We start from the raw sequence: 18314 nt of genomic DNA on the forward strand, positions 1-18314 counted from the left end.
ATTGCAATTTTAAAGACAGGAATAGATTTGAGAGGGCATGAACCATAGAACTGACAAGGACTAAATACGTATTAATAGCTTACATTTGAATATGCTTTCCAATGTAGGAGTGCAATGTATTCTCTAGACCATATGATTAAGAGTCAATCAGAAATAAATAAAAGGATTTTGAGCAGCAGAAACAGCCAAAAAATAAAAACAAAAACCTTTGGAAAACATGTATTTTAGAGAAAATAAAAACATACTGTGTTATTTTTGCCAAAACCAAGCAGTCCAGGGTAAAAAATGCAGAAAATATTAAGTCCTTGGACTGGCAAAATATCCTTCAACCGTGCATTAAACCGAATAAATAACATCATCTAACGTAATATTCCCAGCAATCCTATGTATTATCTGTAATTAGCCTCATTTTCCTGATAAGAATAGAGGCTGAAATTTAAGTGACTTGATTAAAGACAAAAAATAGGCACCCAACCTAGAACATGAAGCCAGGTGTTCTCATTATAGCAAGACTGTCTCTCAGCAACCAATTAAGTCCAGAGGGTGAAGGAGAAGAAGGAATAAATATCCTGGATGAGGCAAATAATTAAGTATCAGACATGGCATGTTTAGCCTTACAGAGGTGTTGTAGTACTTTTTCTCAAGAAGAGGGATCCAGAGGAGGACAACTAAAAAGAAATTTCTAGTGTTGGATCAAAAAAAAAATAAAGTTGACATTTGAGATTCACCAACTTACCAGTAAATTCATGATGAAAGGTAACTTGCAGAGGAAAGGTTGTTGATTAGAGGAGAATTAAAACATGGAAGATACCTTCTAAGGGAGCTGTGATTAAAAGTTATTTAGAAATAATAAGAGCATTTTGAGCGGAAAGTAGGCTCTGTCAGGTTTGGAAAGACATACACGGACGCTGGAACCTACCGGGCCAATACTGACAGTATAACAGACCTAGAACCACCAGGTCTCCATGTCCTATTTTGCTCTTTTAAATTTTGAAATAATTGCCAAATTTTACAAATCTGGTGTTGTCACTTTCACATGAAAAATCTAGCGTTGTGGCATCTTTTAACAATGGTAAAAATGGAAGATTTAACAATGTGGAGAGTTCAGCAACAGCTGCTCTGTGGTTCCAGTGGCGCTTGGGTTGGAACCACTGCTCTGGAGCAGTGCCTGGGAGCAAGTTAGAACTTGCCAAATGCCAGGCCCCTTCCTAGACCTACTGCATCAGAATCTTCCTCTTAACAGTCTCCAGGTGCCTTACAAGTTTGAGTAACACTAGTCTAAAGAGCTTTGGACATTCAGTATGCTTGAAAATAACAGAACTGTGTAAAATAAAGACAAAACCAAATTAGAGGATTCAAGTGCCACAGATTGGGGACTAAATGGGCCTACTTTATATGTTAATATGTTAAAAAGATTTTCTAGTAAATACCTTAAAAAGCTTTCATAGGATCCATCATTTTTAACACTTGATTTTAATTGGTTTCTAATTAAAGTATACAATTGTATTTAAGTCTAAATTCCATCCTTTTTTTTAAAGATGCCTAATTAATCAAGGAATAACAACCCAAATATTCATATTGGCAGTAATGAATTAATCGAAACTTCATTAGATTTTAGTAATTTCTGTAGAATCCACGTTGGAGGAATATTAAAAGGATTTTGTTTCTTTGCTCATATCTCAGTCCATTTCTGTTAATTATCTATTTTGCAAGATGTTCAACTCTGGTGATCTTGTTTTAGGAAAGTTGAATTGTTTTATTTCATGTCAGGAACAAATTGGCACTTTCAAACATAAAATAGCCCATTTGTTGACGGCCCACAAGTACTTTCTCCTGACTAGAAAGATGTGCTACCAACTGAAAAAGCTGTTACTCTAATTTGAATTTTGGTCACCTTGGACCATAAGACTGCTGCCTGTGTCTTCCCCTAAGTATTTACTAGTGAATCACTGAGTGTTAGTGTAATTTCAATGCTAATTGTTGCTTCAGGTTTTCAAATGGCTCAGCAGTAAGACATTAATGATTATTCCTGCCTTAAGAAGGGCTGATAAGGGAATGAGATTACAATCTTGTACAATTTTAGCTAACAAATTAAACTGTAAATTAAATTTTCCTGAGACAGAAAATAGCTTACTTTGGAAAGTCAAAAAGAATGAGAAACTTCATTCACTTTTAATTTTCTCTTTCCTGTTTTACAGATATTCAGAGTATCAGAGGGTTAGCAGTGGATTGGGTCTCACGTAATTTATATTGGGTTAGCTCTGAATTTGATGAAACACAAATTAATGTGGCACGACTAGATGGCTCTTTGAAAACCTCAATTATCCATGGAATCGATAAGCCACAGTGTCTTGCAGCTCACCCAGTCAGGGGGTAAAGTATGATTATTTTTTGTAAAGTTTTTCAAAAGTTTCACACATTTTTACCTTGATTTTATATAAAAACTGTGTTTAATTCAGAGGAATTATTAGCCATATGGTAAAAAAAGTGAATATGAAAATTGTAAAAGAGATCCCTGCTTAGAGATTTCTGGTATCTGCATAAAATCAGATTTTTATATATTATTATAACATTTTATTAACTTATGTTTCTAAGGAGTAACAGTTCATAATAAAAAAAGAAAAAAAAGAGGTACAGGGAAAAGTCACTGATTTCATTTCAAATACCAGTTATTAGTAACATATTTACTGCATGCTGATGTTACAGTAACTGCTAAGTAGCTCAAATTCTCCCACCTTCTGGCTAATCATCATATACACATGGAGAGAGCTTGTGTAGGGCTAAAATACTTTCTCCCCAGTGCTTTCAATGGGAATGGCTGAAGTGACTTTGTTTTCTTCTTTGGTATCTGGTTTCTCTAAACCAAGAAGATTCAATCTTTTTTTTTTTTTAAACGTTTATTTATTTTTTTGGGGGGACAGAGAGAGACAGAGCATGAACGGGGGAGGGGCAGAGAGAGAGGGAGACACAGAATAGGAAACAGGCTCCAGGCTCTGAGCCATCAGCCCAGAGCCTGACGCGGGGCTCGAACTCAGGGACCGCGAGATGGTGACCTGGCTGAAGTCGGACACTTAACCGACTGCGCCACCCAGGCGCCCCAAGAAGATTCAATCTTAATGAATTACTTTACATAGAAATGATTTACGATAGTCATAGATATTTCAGTTGTGAATGTAGGAGGAAAAAGGAAGTGAGATGATTGTCCTTCAATGACAGGAAAAAGCAGGAGTGATACTTTCTTCTGAGGCACACATGTGTGTTACTGTCGGCAAGTGTCTCACCAATTTGCTAAAAAGAATTCATCCTGAGCCAAGAATTTACGTTGATATTAACTTTCTTCTTCAGTGTAAGTTTTTGGTCAACAAGTAGGCCTACATCTAATATTTTTAATCCATATCTCTTAAATTAAGGAAACTCTACTGGACAGATGGAAACACAATTAACATGGCAAACATGGATGGCAGTAATAGCAAGATTCTCTTTCAGAATCAAAAGGAACCAGTTGGTAAGTTTGTTTGCTTTTTTCTGTTTGAATAGTCACTGCAGTTTTTAATATGGCAAACCTGTACTTATATATCTCTGTTCTAAAGCCTGAAAGGAAATATTACAGATTAATAATATAAATTCAAGAATTTATCACTCTCATTGAATCCATTGGGTCTAGGTGGGTGAAGGAGGAAACACTCTTTTTTTCTAGATAAGAAGGATAACGTCTTTTGATATGAGAATTTTTATAGTATCTTAAGTACTGAAGTCACTTAAAGCTTGATGTAATTACTTAATCTCATTTCAGTGGTGAATATCTGATACATTGCTGCAGTGGTAATATAATGTACCAAGGCTTCCCTGATCGTCATTGTGTTGTTATTAGTAGTTATAATGATATAAGTATTTACTGTTTAGTTTTCAGCAGTTTTTTATTCACTTTGGAGTAGATTGGCTTGGTTTGTTATTCTACCTTTGCTAACCATTTAAATCATTAGATAAAACTCGATGGTGCTGAAAGAAAGCTCTGATGCCTATCCGTAAAACATCTCTTAAAAATTTAACTACGGAGATTCTTTTAGAAGTTAATATGTTACATATGTATGCATAGATAGATTTACATTGTAATGTACATACTTTTCAAATCCTAATCACACTTTCCTCCTATTTTCCTATATTTCCCCTTAATTTTAAGAGGCAAGGCTTATCACACTGCCTATTTGTCATCTCAAGTATCTTTTTAAAAAAGTCCAGTAATGAACCTGGATTTTGATATCACATTAAATGAGAGTGATAGAATGTACAAAAGAAAGTCATAATTGCCTCGAATTGAACATAGTGTATTTTTAATTCTGGGGGGAAAGTCAATTCACTATGAAGCTTTTCAGCATTTTTTCTTAGTTTTAGAAATGTGGTAGTATCCTTATTTGAAGGAGCTCATTTTACTACTGGTGATTCGGTAAAGGTGCAGTGTCACCAAGATTTACAATAAATAATTCTTTTCATGTAGTCTGTAGACGAAACCTCTGATAGAAAATGATAATATTAACAACTCTTTTCTTTGGACTGGCTGTTCTAAGATTTGATACACAATTGAAATTCAAGTTAGTGTTAGAAATTAAAGGCAAATTGAAATGCTAATACTTCTGTGTGGAAAATGATAGGACAAAAGAAACATGGGCCTCTACAAGATTAGGACCCATACAAAAGACTTAATTTGGACTCAAGCAATTCAGCTGGTGCTTATCTAGAATGGTGCAGAATATTTAATATGGAAAAGTGAGTATGATGAAAATAGTATGAGCAAATAAAATCCTTACATTGTAATGCGGTAGCCACAGGTTACACCAAAATGTTAATTTATATGCTTGTTTCCATAATGGGAAAACCTTATCTTCTTAAATGCTAAATATCCATTCCCCTACTCAAAATAAATTTAAAAAAAACCCTCCCAGCTTACGTAAAGAAAGGTTATAAAGAAAAATAGTGTTACTGTTTACACTTATTGTTGTATTTGAAAATCACCTTAAATTAATTCAAAATGATACTTTTAAATTTTAATTTGCCCAAGATACACCAGTTTGACCAAAATAACCCAGAACCTCATTGTGAACCCTACCTTAAATCAGCATTAATGAGTATGGCTTGCAAGTCAGACATTCATTCAATAAGCAGATTTTTATTGAGTGTCAGATTTTGTATTAGGACTATTGATAAAAATTTGATACCCTCCTTTTCCTTAAGGGGCACAAGAACCTAAATCACTTTAGATCCCATTAAGTAAATTTAACTCAGTGACCTTCAGCAAAGTACTGTTAGCTTGGTGGTACTTGCTTTCCTCATCTGTAAAATCAAGACAAAATGTCGATTTTATAAAGTTCCCATGAGGACTGAATGAGGAAAATTTATTAAGAGAACATCTGGCCTTTAATACTAGAACCTATCAGGAGTAATAATACAAGGTATGTTGGATCCGATAGAAGAATTTGAATTATTTGATTGCAATATTGAGAGTATAAATGAGTTCAGTAAAGAATAAATATGCAATAGCATCCATTGAAATATTGCAGAGGATTATATGTAGCAAATAGGCCTCTGAAATGAGCAAATTTTTATGCACATGTGAGGAATGTACTCCATATTGTTTTGTTTTACTGTTAATGCTAAGAGGTAAACAAGTGGAAGTAGCTGGATTGTACTCTCAGATCTTCCCAAAATAATCCCTGGGGCAAAAAGACAACTGGGTCCTCATCTTCCTCTTGTAGTTCTTTATAAATATATTTTTAATTTTTAATTTTTTAACTTGAGTTATTTATTTTGAGACAGAGAGAGAGGCAGGGAGAAATAGAGAGGGCAAGAGAGAGAATCCAAGCAGGCTCAACACTCAGAACAGAGTCTAATGTGGGGCTCAAACTCATGAACCCTGAGACCATGACCTGCACCAAAATCAAGGGTGGGCTACTTAACAGACTGAGACACCCAGGCACCCGTTCCTCTTGTACGTCTTGATGTTGTTTACAAAAATGGTTACTTACAACTTCCTTCTTAATTTTCTACTTTAGCAAACTAACATTTTAGCCAGGTCTCTGCTGTTCTTAATATGAGACTGTGTTGTCCATTCATAAATGTAACAAATCATTTCCCTTTTTTATGTTCCTGAAATCTGAATGGCAAATGGGCTGGCGAATACTCAGCCCAACATATTCTACTACACTTCTGCCCACAGATACCTTTTTTTTTTTTTTTTTGATGTACAGAGGAAGAAAGTGAGCAGGTGAAATTCTATCCTGCCTCTATTCTCCCTTGATTCCCTGCAATGAGGAATATTTCTGTCTTCGTAGGTCATTAACCATCAGTTAACACTCGCCATCTTTAACTACCACTTCAAATTAAGTGAATTAAATTGTTCAAGGTGTAAGGTACAAGAGGAAGAATGAATTTAAGGAGCTTGGAAACCAGGGACAACTTGTAGTAATTTTCACATTCACATGAAACATTCCTTTTACTGCTTGAGGGATAATATGGTTTTGGAAAAATGTTGTTTTAGGATCATAACAAACAGAGATTTGAATCTCTGCTTTGATACTTATTAACTCCGTGACTTTAAACATGCTTCTTTCCTTTTTGAATGCTCAGTTTTATTACCTGTAAGATAGAGATAACAGTGTCTATCTTTTTGAGCTATTTTTAGAGTTAAAGGCTCATATGCAATATCTTATGTCCCACAAACCACACACTTATATACTCTAAAGAATATATGCTCAAAGAAATATGTACAAGGATATTCAATGCATCATTGTTTATAACTCTAAAAAATTTGGAAAGGCTTTAAGTCTTCATCAGAAGAGGAATAGTAAATAAATGCAGCATATTTATGTGCTGAAATACTGTATACAAATACGAATATGTTTATGTATATATGTATACAAAAAGATGTAATCGATCTTAGAAGCATTGAGTGAGAGAAGTAATTAGCAGAATGATACTTATGGTATGAAATCATTCATAGAAGTTCAAAATGAAACATACAACATTAATAGATATTGCTCCTGGTTGAATATGTTTATAAAACTATGGAAAACATAAACTGGAGATAATCCACACCAATTTTATACTAGCAGTTCTCTTTAGGAAGGAACAATAATGACATTCAAAGGGAACTTTCATCTTTTTCAAAAGATACTTTATTGTGTTAATAGAATTTATTTCATATTTCATACAAAGATTCAAATTAAATACAGTAAAATGTTAATAGTGTCCGGTTATGGGAGCACCTGGGTGGCTCAGTTGGTTGAACATCTGACTTTTGGTTTTAGCTCAGGTCATGAACTCATGGTTCATGAGTTCAACCACACCTCAGGCTCTGTGCTGATGGTTTAGAGCCTACTTGGGATTCTCTCTCTCTCTCTTCCTCTCTCTCTGCCCCTCAAAATAAATAAATAAACTTAAAAAAATAATGTCCAGTTCTAGGTAGTAAATATATGATTGTTTATTAATTTTTCTCTCTTCTGTGTTAAATGCTGGCTCTTCAAAATATCACCAAAACAACCCGTTGTTTAGACCAAACTGAGTTTCTTACTTCACACACTGAGGGAGAACATTAAGTCATCAATGTCTCAGCAGTGTCTGAGACAGGGAAAAGCAGCACTGAAATAGTAATTGAGATTTTGAAGTCTGGTTTAAGGCAGGTGTCAAATGAAGCTTGATTAGGATCATTGAGTAAAGATCAGTCTATAATTTTGGATTGATAGATATGGAAAGAAGAATTTGAGGGAAGATGGGTTAGAGACCAATGTATACAGTGTCATTTGTTGCTTTTTTGCTGGAGTTGATGAGCTGTCCAGGAAGTTCCTGAAATTTGCAGTTATATTGTTTTCAACTATTACCTTACTGGACAAGGGTTTATTAGAATAGTAAGTTATGACATTAAAGACAGTGGATAGTATGGGCCTCTGGGTGGCTCAGTCAGTTAAGCATCCAACCTCAGCTCAGGTCATAATCTCACAGTTCATGAGTTCCAGCCCCACATCGGGCTCTGTGCTGACAGCTCAGAGCCTGGAGCCTGCTTTGGATTCTGTGTCTCCCTCTCTCTGCCCCACCCCTGTTTGCACTCTGTCTCTCAAAAATGAGTAAATGTTAAAACAAATTTTTTTAAAAAGACAGTGGATAGTAAAGCCATGTTAATGTAGACAGTAGCTGTGTTTTAGGTTTTCTCATGTATAAAATTAAGACTTTGTCTCATATGTCCTTTATGGCCTTTCTTCTTACTCATTTCAATACATTAAAGGCATCCTTTGTGGGGCGCCTGGGTGGCTCAGTCGGTTGGGTGTCCGACTTTGGCTCAGGTTGTGATTTCACAGCTCATGGGTTCAAGCCCTGCGTCGGGCTCTGTGCTGACACCTCAGAGCCTGGAGCCTGCTTTGGATTCTGTGTCTCCTTCTCTCTTTGCCCCTCCCCTGCTCACACTCTGTGTTTGTCTCTCTCTCAAAAATAAATAAACATTAAAAAAATTTAAATAAATAGAAGTATCCTTTGTAAAGAATTGTGTACACTAATATATTCTTCACTAGCTAATTCTGAAAAATTATCTACAATGGGAGATAGGAGACAGTTGTATATCTGTCAGTGTTTCATGAAAGGAAACAGAACCAATAGTGTTAATGGATTGATAGATGATGAGAGAGAGAGAGAGAGAGAGAGAGAGATGATAGATAGGCAAACATAGATATATAAAGAGATTTATTACAAGGATTTGTCTACTGAGGTTGTGGGAGCTAGCTGAGCAAAGCTGAAATCCTAGGGCAAGATGGAAAGTCTCAGGGAGCAGCTTAAGCTTTAGATCTTTGCCAGAATGTCATCCTCTTTTTCAGAGGAACCTCAGTTCTAATGTTAAGGCCTTTCACTAATTGGATTAAACCCACCTAGATTTTTTAGGATAATATCCTTAACTAAAGTCAACTGATTGCATATAGTAACCACATCTACAAAATGCTTTACAGAAAAAATCTAGTTTAGTGTTTAATTCTATAACTGGCGATGTTAGCCTAGCCAGGTTGACACATTAAACTAACATCACAATTTTTAAACACAAACTTTCTTATATTTTATCCACTGATCTATATGCCCGCAAATATAACAATTGCGTATGTTGATCCAAACATAGATTTCTGTAAATATTTATCTACAATTTAGTAAAAGCTCTCTTAAGCAGAAACGTAAGTGAACAAAAGTTAGCTGGCATTAAATAGCCATGCTTTCTGAATGGAGACTGGGCAAATGACTTATTATACTGAATTTAATGTGTTCAATATAGATTATTATGGGGCACCTCGGTGGCCTATTCGGTGAAGCATCCAACTCTGGATCTCAACTCAGGTCTCGATCTCTGGGTTGTGAGTTCAATCCTCATGTTGGGCTCCATGCTGGGTGTGGAGCCCACTAAAAAAAAAAAAAATTATATAAAGTATGATAACATGCCCTTTTTGAACCTAGGAAGAGAAAAAGAAACATGCTTGAGAATGTTTCAAAAATATCCACATATAAATTAGAAAGAAAGAAAGAAAGAAAGAAAGAAAGAAAGAAAGAAAGAAAGAAGATAAAAGAAAATGAAAGAAAAACAAATATCTCTACAATAACCTGTCTTTTTAAAATCCTAATTCATATACTAATTGGCTAATTATAATTTGTTATGCTAAGCACTGTGGATGACACAAAAATAACTCTTTATGTAATAGTTGCTTTGTAACAATGATATACTTATTAATGAGAAAGAGGGTCAGGAACATGGGGTAAGGGTTCATATGCTGGTCTGTATGTATGTGGGCATCTTGAAGAAAAAGGAAAAGAAAGTGTTCTCCTAGAGTGCCAGTTACTGGGAAACAAGGCAAGCAAGGGTGATACCAATCTTTTCCTCATGGAGTTTACTATCTAAAAGGAATTACAGTATGACTAAATGTTATCCACTCCAGCCATATTTTCCTTCTCTGCTTCTCTCAACTTGTCAAGCTCTTTCCCCCAACAGTATATTTTAACAGTGTATTCCTTTGCCCAGAAATGTCTCCCATCTCAGTTGTCTGCCTATCTATCAGACTTCAACTTAAAGATTATTTCCTCAAAGAGGTTTTCCCTGACCTCCCTTGACAAAGCCAAAGTCTCTTAAAATAGACACTTTTAGCACCACAATTTCATTGTTTAGTGTTGTCATTATTTTAGATTTCCATTTGATTGTTGAATATTTGATTACTGCTTACCAACTAGAAAGGAAACTATAAAATTAGTGAAAATATTTGCTCTTTTTTTTTTTTTATCAGTGTGTCCGCAACTCATAACTCAATGCTGGCACATTGTAAGTATATCTTCAAAAATATTTGTTGAATGAAGTGACCACTATTTCCCATCCAATAGCAACAGGCTCTTACATGATTAAGTAAATCCAAGATTTATTTGTGTATCTTCGTTGAATAAAATTACTTTGTGAAAAAGTGTATATTTGGTGACCTGGATATAAATCATGTTGCATTGCATTCAATTATCTGAAGAGTAGCAAACATTTATATTTATGCCATAATTTTCTCAAAGTTTGGAGTGCAAAAATTATGTTAGTGGAGTTGCTTATAAATCAATGCATGGTTAGCTAAAGAGGAAAAATTGGAACTCTTTGGTTTCTAAATTGGCTTTCCCATACGTTCCTTTTATTCTTTCTCCTCTCTCTCCTGTCTAACCCTGTAACCATTTGGCTCTCCTTAGCACCTCAGAGCTTTCTCATAGAAAGAAAGAATAGGACAAAAAAAGACTTGGTCGAGTTATCTACATATCGACAAATCCTCTTAGTACTGGGTGTAAAAGTAAAACTAAATTCTTTTTCAATAATACCTTATTCATTCTGACCATGTCATTGTAATTTTTGATCTATCCCAATAGGCTAGAGAAACTGTTATCTGTAAATTAACTATAAAAAATATCGTCTAAAGTCCTGTCTTTAGAGCAGGAAAGCCCTGTCTTTATTCAGTCACGTCAAATTCTTTATTTGTGAGGGGTTGGGCCAGTTAAGATGATGCTGTTTTCAAGGAGTATTAGAGGTGCTTATTAAAATAGGTTAAAAATTAGAAAAAAAAAATAAGTTAAAATTATGTTGCATAATAACTGTTTTTTTTAATTAGTGTTTTTCCTGCGTGCTTGAAACATTGTCTTAAAATATATTCAATAACATATTGTTAACTACTTGACACAGAATCTGAAGCATTTCAGATTGTTGTGTTTTCTTTTTTAAAAATTATTATTTTTGCTGTTATTTATTTATTTTTTCTCTCTCTGGAGAGTTTATTTATTTATTTTTTAATGTTTATTTATAGGGGGGTAGGGGCAGAGAGAGAAGGACAGAGAATCCCAAGCATGATTGGGACTGTCAGCGCAGAGCCTGATGCAGAACTGATTCCATGTACCATGAGATCATGACCTAAGCCAAAATCAAGAGTCAGAAGCTTAACTGACTGAGCCCAACCAGGCACCCCTTCTGTGCACAGTTTAGAGCTGTGATGAAAATAAGTTCATAATTTTTTGTGTGTTTTTTGTTGTGTATATAGATTTTAATTGCTGTTTACTGCAGCATTGTAGTTGGTACACAGGGTGCAAGAGGACCTGCCTGGCTCCAGGAGTCCCAAACAGACCAGGCTTGACCACTCAGCACTGACAAAATCCAAAGGCAGAGAAAAGAGTGATGGTGAAATAAGATAGGAATTTATTTCGGAGAGATTAACACCAGGAAGGCAGTGGACTAGTATCTCAAAGACTGCCCCCAAAGTGCTGAAAATACTTATAGACTTATTTCAGGAAAGTATGGGTGGGGCAAAGGTGGGGGGATAGGAGCAGGTAGGAAGTGAAAGTCAAATCGATCAGCATCTTGGAGTCACTCTTCAGCAGCCTTTGCTGGCTCAGGATAGTCCTTATTGCTTGAGGGGGTAGTTTTGGTTCCCATCAGGGAATGCTTTACCCTCATGGTCTTCCACATGAGCCAAGGAACAAAGTGGAAAGTAGAAAGTTTGAGGTCAAAAATGGAGGCATCTAAATCCCTCTGTCAGCATCAAGGTTATATCTCATAAGGAAACACTGGTCTAGAAGAATCTTTGGAATACTCCCAAGAATTCATGCCAACATAATCCCACCTTATAAGATTCTCTTAGAACTGTTGCCCTGAGATGAATTCAAAAATGGAATTTTCCAGTGCCATGAGTGGACACATGAGTAAGTGTAAAAAATAAATACAAACCTATTTTTCTTGGTGTACTTGATTGCCATACCCATGAAATACATATGCTTAGGGATATTTATTACTTTGTTGTTTACTTATTGAACTTCACTGCTATTTTGCACTTCAGGAAATTATTTTAATCATTTTTTCATGACAAGTCTGTATGGGCAATCTCTGGCTTAAATTCCTGCCCACTGCCTTCTCTAAACCATTTCCATGCAGAAAATTAGGTGATTAGGAAACAAGGAACTACTGTTTAGTTGATTTTCTCCTCAGGCATATGGATTATCAAATTATAAATTATTTTTCCCAGAACATAAGGAGAAAACACAACATTCTGTGTGGTGTGGCTGGGAAGTATCAACTCAAAACAATAATTATCTGTCATCCATTATGGAACCTGTATTTTCAGGAAGCCATACCTTTGTGTTTGCATGTACTTAGCCTAGGATGTGTGATAGAGTAGAACCATTATCACTTTGGCGACAAAAATAACATAATTACAGTGACTACTATTTAAGCACTTTGAATATGTCAAGCACTTATAAAATGCTTTGCATTAATCATGTCACGGTAATCATTTCTGGAAGGGTTTCTTATCCTCCTTTTACAGATTCAGAAAGTGAGGATTGTTGAAAGAAGTCAGTTGCCTGTGATGGATAGTAGAGTGGGATTCAAATCCAAGTTTATCTGCTTCGAAAGCCGTATTAAATCTTAACCATTATTCTTTGCCCAGAGAGGCTGATTTCATATAGTAATTACCTGACCTCAAGCTAAGATCAGGGAATAAAACTGGTACTCTTTCAAGCATGGCAAGTAGGGGAAAAAAACTCAGAACTTGGGTACTCCTGAGAAACGTGGGCCCAATTAGGACGCAGCAGTCAGGTTTTCTAAGCAGCCTGGAAACACATGAAGCAATTTCACCTCTGTGCGAATTGTACCTTGCAATTAATTATTTCTGAATCTTTAAATGCTACTTTTACACAGCAACGTTGCTGATATACTAGGATTTCTAATTTGTGAAATTGTTTTTATGTTGTAATTCACTGGATTTCCCTTACTTGTTGGTGGTTAAATCCATGTGTGTGACATACTTGAAATAGAAGTATGTCATAATCTTATCAAAACACCCAATTTGGCATTTCAGGACTGTGTATCACTGAAGACTAAGCAATTGCAGCCTTCAGGCAGTTTGGGCTGAATAATTTTGTTTCTGTTAAATACAAATCAACATTCCAGTTATCCATTGTTGAACTAAATATTCTCAATTAAGATTTATTGCTCTGTCTTGGATACATTAAGTGCTTAGAGCAGTTTGCATAACAAAAGATTTTAATTTACTACTTAAAGCCATTTCCATGTTTAAAATGTTTACATATTATGAATTTTATCCCTTAAGCCTCATATAAAGCAACTTGGCTTGTCAATCAGCATTATTCTTCATGGCTTATTCGAATCTAGTGTACTGTATATTTTATCTTCTTGATATTTTCTCTTCATTTTCAATGTAATCTCAACCAAAAGTCACTTGTTTACTCAACCCTAAAGTACATCTTTTTGAAACCTATTTTTTGTTATTATTTAATCATTCCAACCTATATGCTGTATAACGTGAATTTTGAAGTATATTCATGGATAACATTCACAAGCACTTTTTATCACATCAAAAGAATTCAGGGGGCCTCACTTTTTAAAAATAAAGTTAAAACAAATTTATGTCGGTGGGTGGCTCATTCGGTTAAGTGTTCGACTTTGGCTCATGCCATGTTCTCGTGGTCCATGAGTTCAAGCCCTACGTCTGGCTCTGTGCTGACAGCTCAGAGCCTGGAGCCTGCTTCGGATTCTGTGTCTTTCTCTCTGCCTCTCCCCTGCTCATGCTCTGTCTCTGTTTCTCTGTCTGTCTTTCTCTCTCTCTCTCTCAAAAATAAACATTAAAAAAAAAAAACAAAACTTTGGTATATATTTCTTTGCTTGATATAATGCAGTTATGTTTTTTAAATATATTTATACTCGGCACACTCACTTTTATTATGTATGAAGCATGATCAATATTATCTCACAAAATAGCTTACAGAAAAAGGACAGAGAAACTAACAAATGGATATTAAAATTACACATTAATATACAGACAAATAATTTAAATTTACATTTTTTTCACCTGATCATTTTCTTATTCTTTCAAATGATATTAAGTATAAAAAAAAGGTTGTTATAAAAGGTTATGAAGTATATAGTAGGTGCCAGACCTGAAAATAAAACCTGGTATACATTATCAATAACGTCATAGTCCAGTGAAGTAAAAAGACAGAAATAATTACAAACCATTTGATGCAGTGTCATTCCTGGGTACTATTTCCAGACACCATAAAGGTAAGTAGACACTGTGAAAATAGAGGGAACAACTAATTTTGTGTGAGGAAGAAAAATAGAGAATAGTACCCAAATTAGTAATATTTGAAATTTCAACTGATCTTGAAGAAAAAATATAGTTCCGTTTTTAAGAAAGTGACAAAGGAGAAGAAACTGATCTCCTTCCTAGTAGAAAGGAAAAATAAACATAAAAGGTACAAACATGTGAAGTGTCTAAAAAACTTTGAATTTTTCTGCGTGTCTACAGAAAAAAATCTAATGCAAGGGAATGTTTAGGATTATATTGACAGGAACTGTAATTTTAAAATGTTCAAATGGCACAATCCAGTGCTTTTAAAAATATTTTGTTCTATTTTACCTATCAAGCTATAAAATATAGTTTTGGTGCATTATAAAACTATAGGTATTAAAGCTTTTAAAATGTTTTTTTAAAGCAAAACACTTCTCAGGAAATAGCCTGTCACTGCGCCTGATTTTGCTTCCACTTTTGCACGTGTTTTTTTCACAAGGCACATACTTTTTGCTGATCATCAAAAGTTTGAAATACAGGATAAATTGTCCAAGGTAAAATGACTAATGTGACAGAGGATGGGGGAGATGCTGAAATCTTAGCTCTATGCGATAAACAACAAAAAAGTAATTAATGTAGTTCTGTAACTCTATTTGTTGTCAGTGACTTCTTAAAGCAGAGTGGATGGAGAGCGATGATTTCAAGAAAGAATTTAGATCCAGTTAAGATACTGGCAGTATAGACATGTGCAATAGAGGAAAGAACAAACTTGTTTCTTACCTCTCGCTGGCTAGGGACCTGGAAATTAGATTGACACAATGACAAACTGCCCAGAGAAAAACAGTTTATTAACCAGAGTAGCACACATGCAGGCAGGAAACCTCACTGATCAGGAACTCAAAGGAGGGGTTAGAAGTTGGGCTTATATAGCATCTTAACAAACAACAGCAAATTTGTAGAATAATATCAAAACAAAGGAAAAGGGATTTAGACTTGCAAGGGAGGCAAACTGTGGGAAGGTAACTACCTGAAGGACACTAATGGAAGATAAAGGTTGTTTTAGTAAGGCTTGTTTTCTAGATTCCTCTCCATGCCATCCCTGGGCTGTTCAGAGTCTAGACTAGTCTCTGGTGATTAAGAGGCTAAGACTGCTTTTAGCAAAAAAATGAGGGCAAAGAGTTTTTATTTTTTTGTCTTCTGTTTCTCAGTTCTTCAAGTCAAAGTAATTCTTAAGCCAAAGTGGCTTGTTTTGGAGTGGCATATTTCGATCCCTTACATACTCAACTTTTTGTTGAATAATATTGAAAAAATATTGAACGTTTGTTGAAACATGCTTTTTTTAATTAAAAAATTACATTGAGATAATTTTAGATTCCCATGAAGTTATAAAAAACAATACAGAGAGTTTCCACACATTCTTTATCTAATTTCCCCCCATTGGAACATAATGTAAAACCACAATAAAATATTGCCACCCAGGTACTAACTAACCTTAATGAAGTCCATTAATATTCAGATTTCATGTTTTATTTGTATTTGTGTGTTTAATTTTAGATTGAATTGTATCACACATGTAGGTTTCTATATCCAATACCACCTTCAAGGTACTGAATAAAATGAATCAGATTCTGTGGTTAAGTGGAGAAAAAAAAGAATTAAAAAAATGCCGAAAAATTCCAACACCACAATGATCCTACCTATTGCTCTTTTATAACCACACCTACTCTCTCCTGCCTACCACCCCCTTTCCCTTTTCTCCATACACCATCTAAAATGTTCCATTTCTAAAATGTTCTGGTTTTAAAATGTTATAGGAATACAATCATACAGTATATAACCTATTGGATTGGCTGTTTTCCACTCAGCATTTTTCCCTGGAGAGTCATTGAAATTTCATGTATCAATACTTTTCTTCATCTTATTGCTGAGTGGTATGCCACGGTATATAAATACCATGGTTGACTTAAGCATTCTCCTATTAAAGGAGATGGGATGATTCAAATTTTGACTACTGCAAATAAAGCTGCTACAAACATTCATGTGTAAGTTTTTGTGTGAACACAAGTTTTTATTTCTCTGGAATAAATTCCCAGGAGTGAAATTGCTGGGTCCAACGGAAATAGTATGTTTAGTTTTATAAGAAACTGCCCAGCTGTTTTCCAGAGAGACTGTACTGTTTTTCATTCCCAGCTATAATGTATTAGTTATCCAGTTTTTCTCTGTATCCTTGTCAGCATTTAGTGTTGTCACTATTTTTATTTTAGCCATTCTTACAGATGTGTACTGCTTTATCATTGTCATTTTAATTTGCATTTTCTTTTCATGTTGAACATCTTTTTCATGTGCTTACTTGACATTTGTATATCTTCTAATGTGAGATGTCTGTTCACTTCCTGTGCTCATTTGTTTATTGGGTTTTGTTTTGTTTTTTTTGAGTTTTGAGTGCATTTTTGTTGACACTAGCCTTTTGTTCATTTGTTGTGTGTTTTCAGTGGTCAGTTTCTACAACTATCACAATTCCAGACACAGAAGGATTTGTGTTCTATTATCTGATATGTGGATTGCAAATATTTTCTCCCAGACGGAAGCATGTCTTAATTGGTCTTCACAGACCAACTAGAACAACAGTTTCTAACTTTGATAGACCTGCATAATTGAGGGAATGCTGTAATTACGAATGAAGTGTACAGTCTAAGTATTTCTCACACTAAACCATCTCAAAACTATCAGTTGTGGGGATTACCGAAGAAATGGTTGCAAATTTTAGAATAAGACTTTAGCTTGACAAGGAGATACAAAAACTTGTAGTACTAATAAATAGCTAGCATTTATTGAGTGCTTTCTATGTGCTAGACACTATATTATTATTGTTATTACATCTTCACAATGGTGTGGTGAGGGTGTAGTCAGGTGAAGGCTGACTAGTCTTTTCTCAGACGAACCCAGAGATGAATAGACAAGGTGATTGAAAGGTGGTACCTTGGGGCGCCTGGGTGGCGCAGTCGGTTAAGCGTCCGACTTCAGCCAGGTCACGATCTCGCGGTCCGTGAGTTCGAGCCCCGCATCGGGCTCTGGGCTGATGGCTCAGAGCCTGGAGCCTGTTTCCTATTCTGTGTCTCCCTCTCTCTCTGCCCCTCCCCCGTTCATGCTCTGTCTCTCTCTGTCCCCCCCAAAAAAAAATAAATAAAAACGTTGGAAAAAAAATTTTTTTAAAAAAAGAAAGGTGGTACCTTATATTTATATTTACTTCAGAGAGAAGCAGGGATGGAGCAAAAAGAATGCTTGGGTTTCCTCAGTATATTTATTCTAGCATTTACAAAATCTAAGCATTCTTAAGAGGGATAAAGTATTTTTTGAGATAGGCTAATAGTGAATAGGCAATTAACCCCATTCCACTTCCCCATGGAACAACTATGCTCCTTTGGAGCTAAAAATTCAATGTTTTAGAAATAGTTTTGCCCCCCCAGAAAAATCATGCCACTTCTGGTTAATTCTGGAAGGATTTCCATTTTGGAGTATCCAGAATATTATAGTTCTTCTACAGGTATAATAAGGATATAATTTTATGTTTTTTTTTCATTTGTTGTGTATTTTCAATATTACAACTACCACAGTCCTAGATGCAGAAGGAGTGTGTGTTCTATTGTCTAAAGGTAATGCTACAGGAGAATATTTAGATGATTTCAATGTTATTTTTTATAC

General features: G+C 35.1%; 1 protein-coding gene across 1 annotated transcript in view; it reads left to right on the forward strand.

Annotated features, from left to right (window-relative positions):
- Window positions 1-18314, forward strand: part of LRP1B (LDL receptor related protein 1B) — a 1918909-nt gene that overhangs the window by 1318449 nt on the left and 582146 nt on the right. The window contains exons 30-31 of the mRNA XM_047084146.1: window positions 2199-2373; window positions 3411-3505. Coding sequence (XP_046940102.1) covers window positions 2199-2373; window positions 3411-3505 — 270 coding nt within the window. The remainder of the gene's footprint in view (window positions 1-2198; window positions 2374-3410; window positions 3506-18314) is intronic.

This window comes from Lynx rufus, unplaced genomic scaffold, assembly GCF_022079265.1.
Source record: "Lynx rufus isolate CCGP_SWC_20201006 ecotype Redwood Valley unplaced genomic scaffold, mLynRuf1.p SCAF_2, whole genome shotgun sequence".
In the NCBI taxonomy this organism is placed as follows: Eukaryota; Metazoa; Chordata; class Mammalia; order Carnivora; family Felidae; genus Lynx; species Lynx rufus.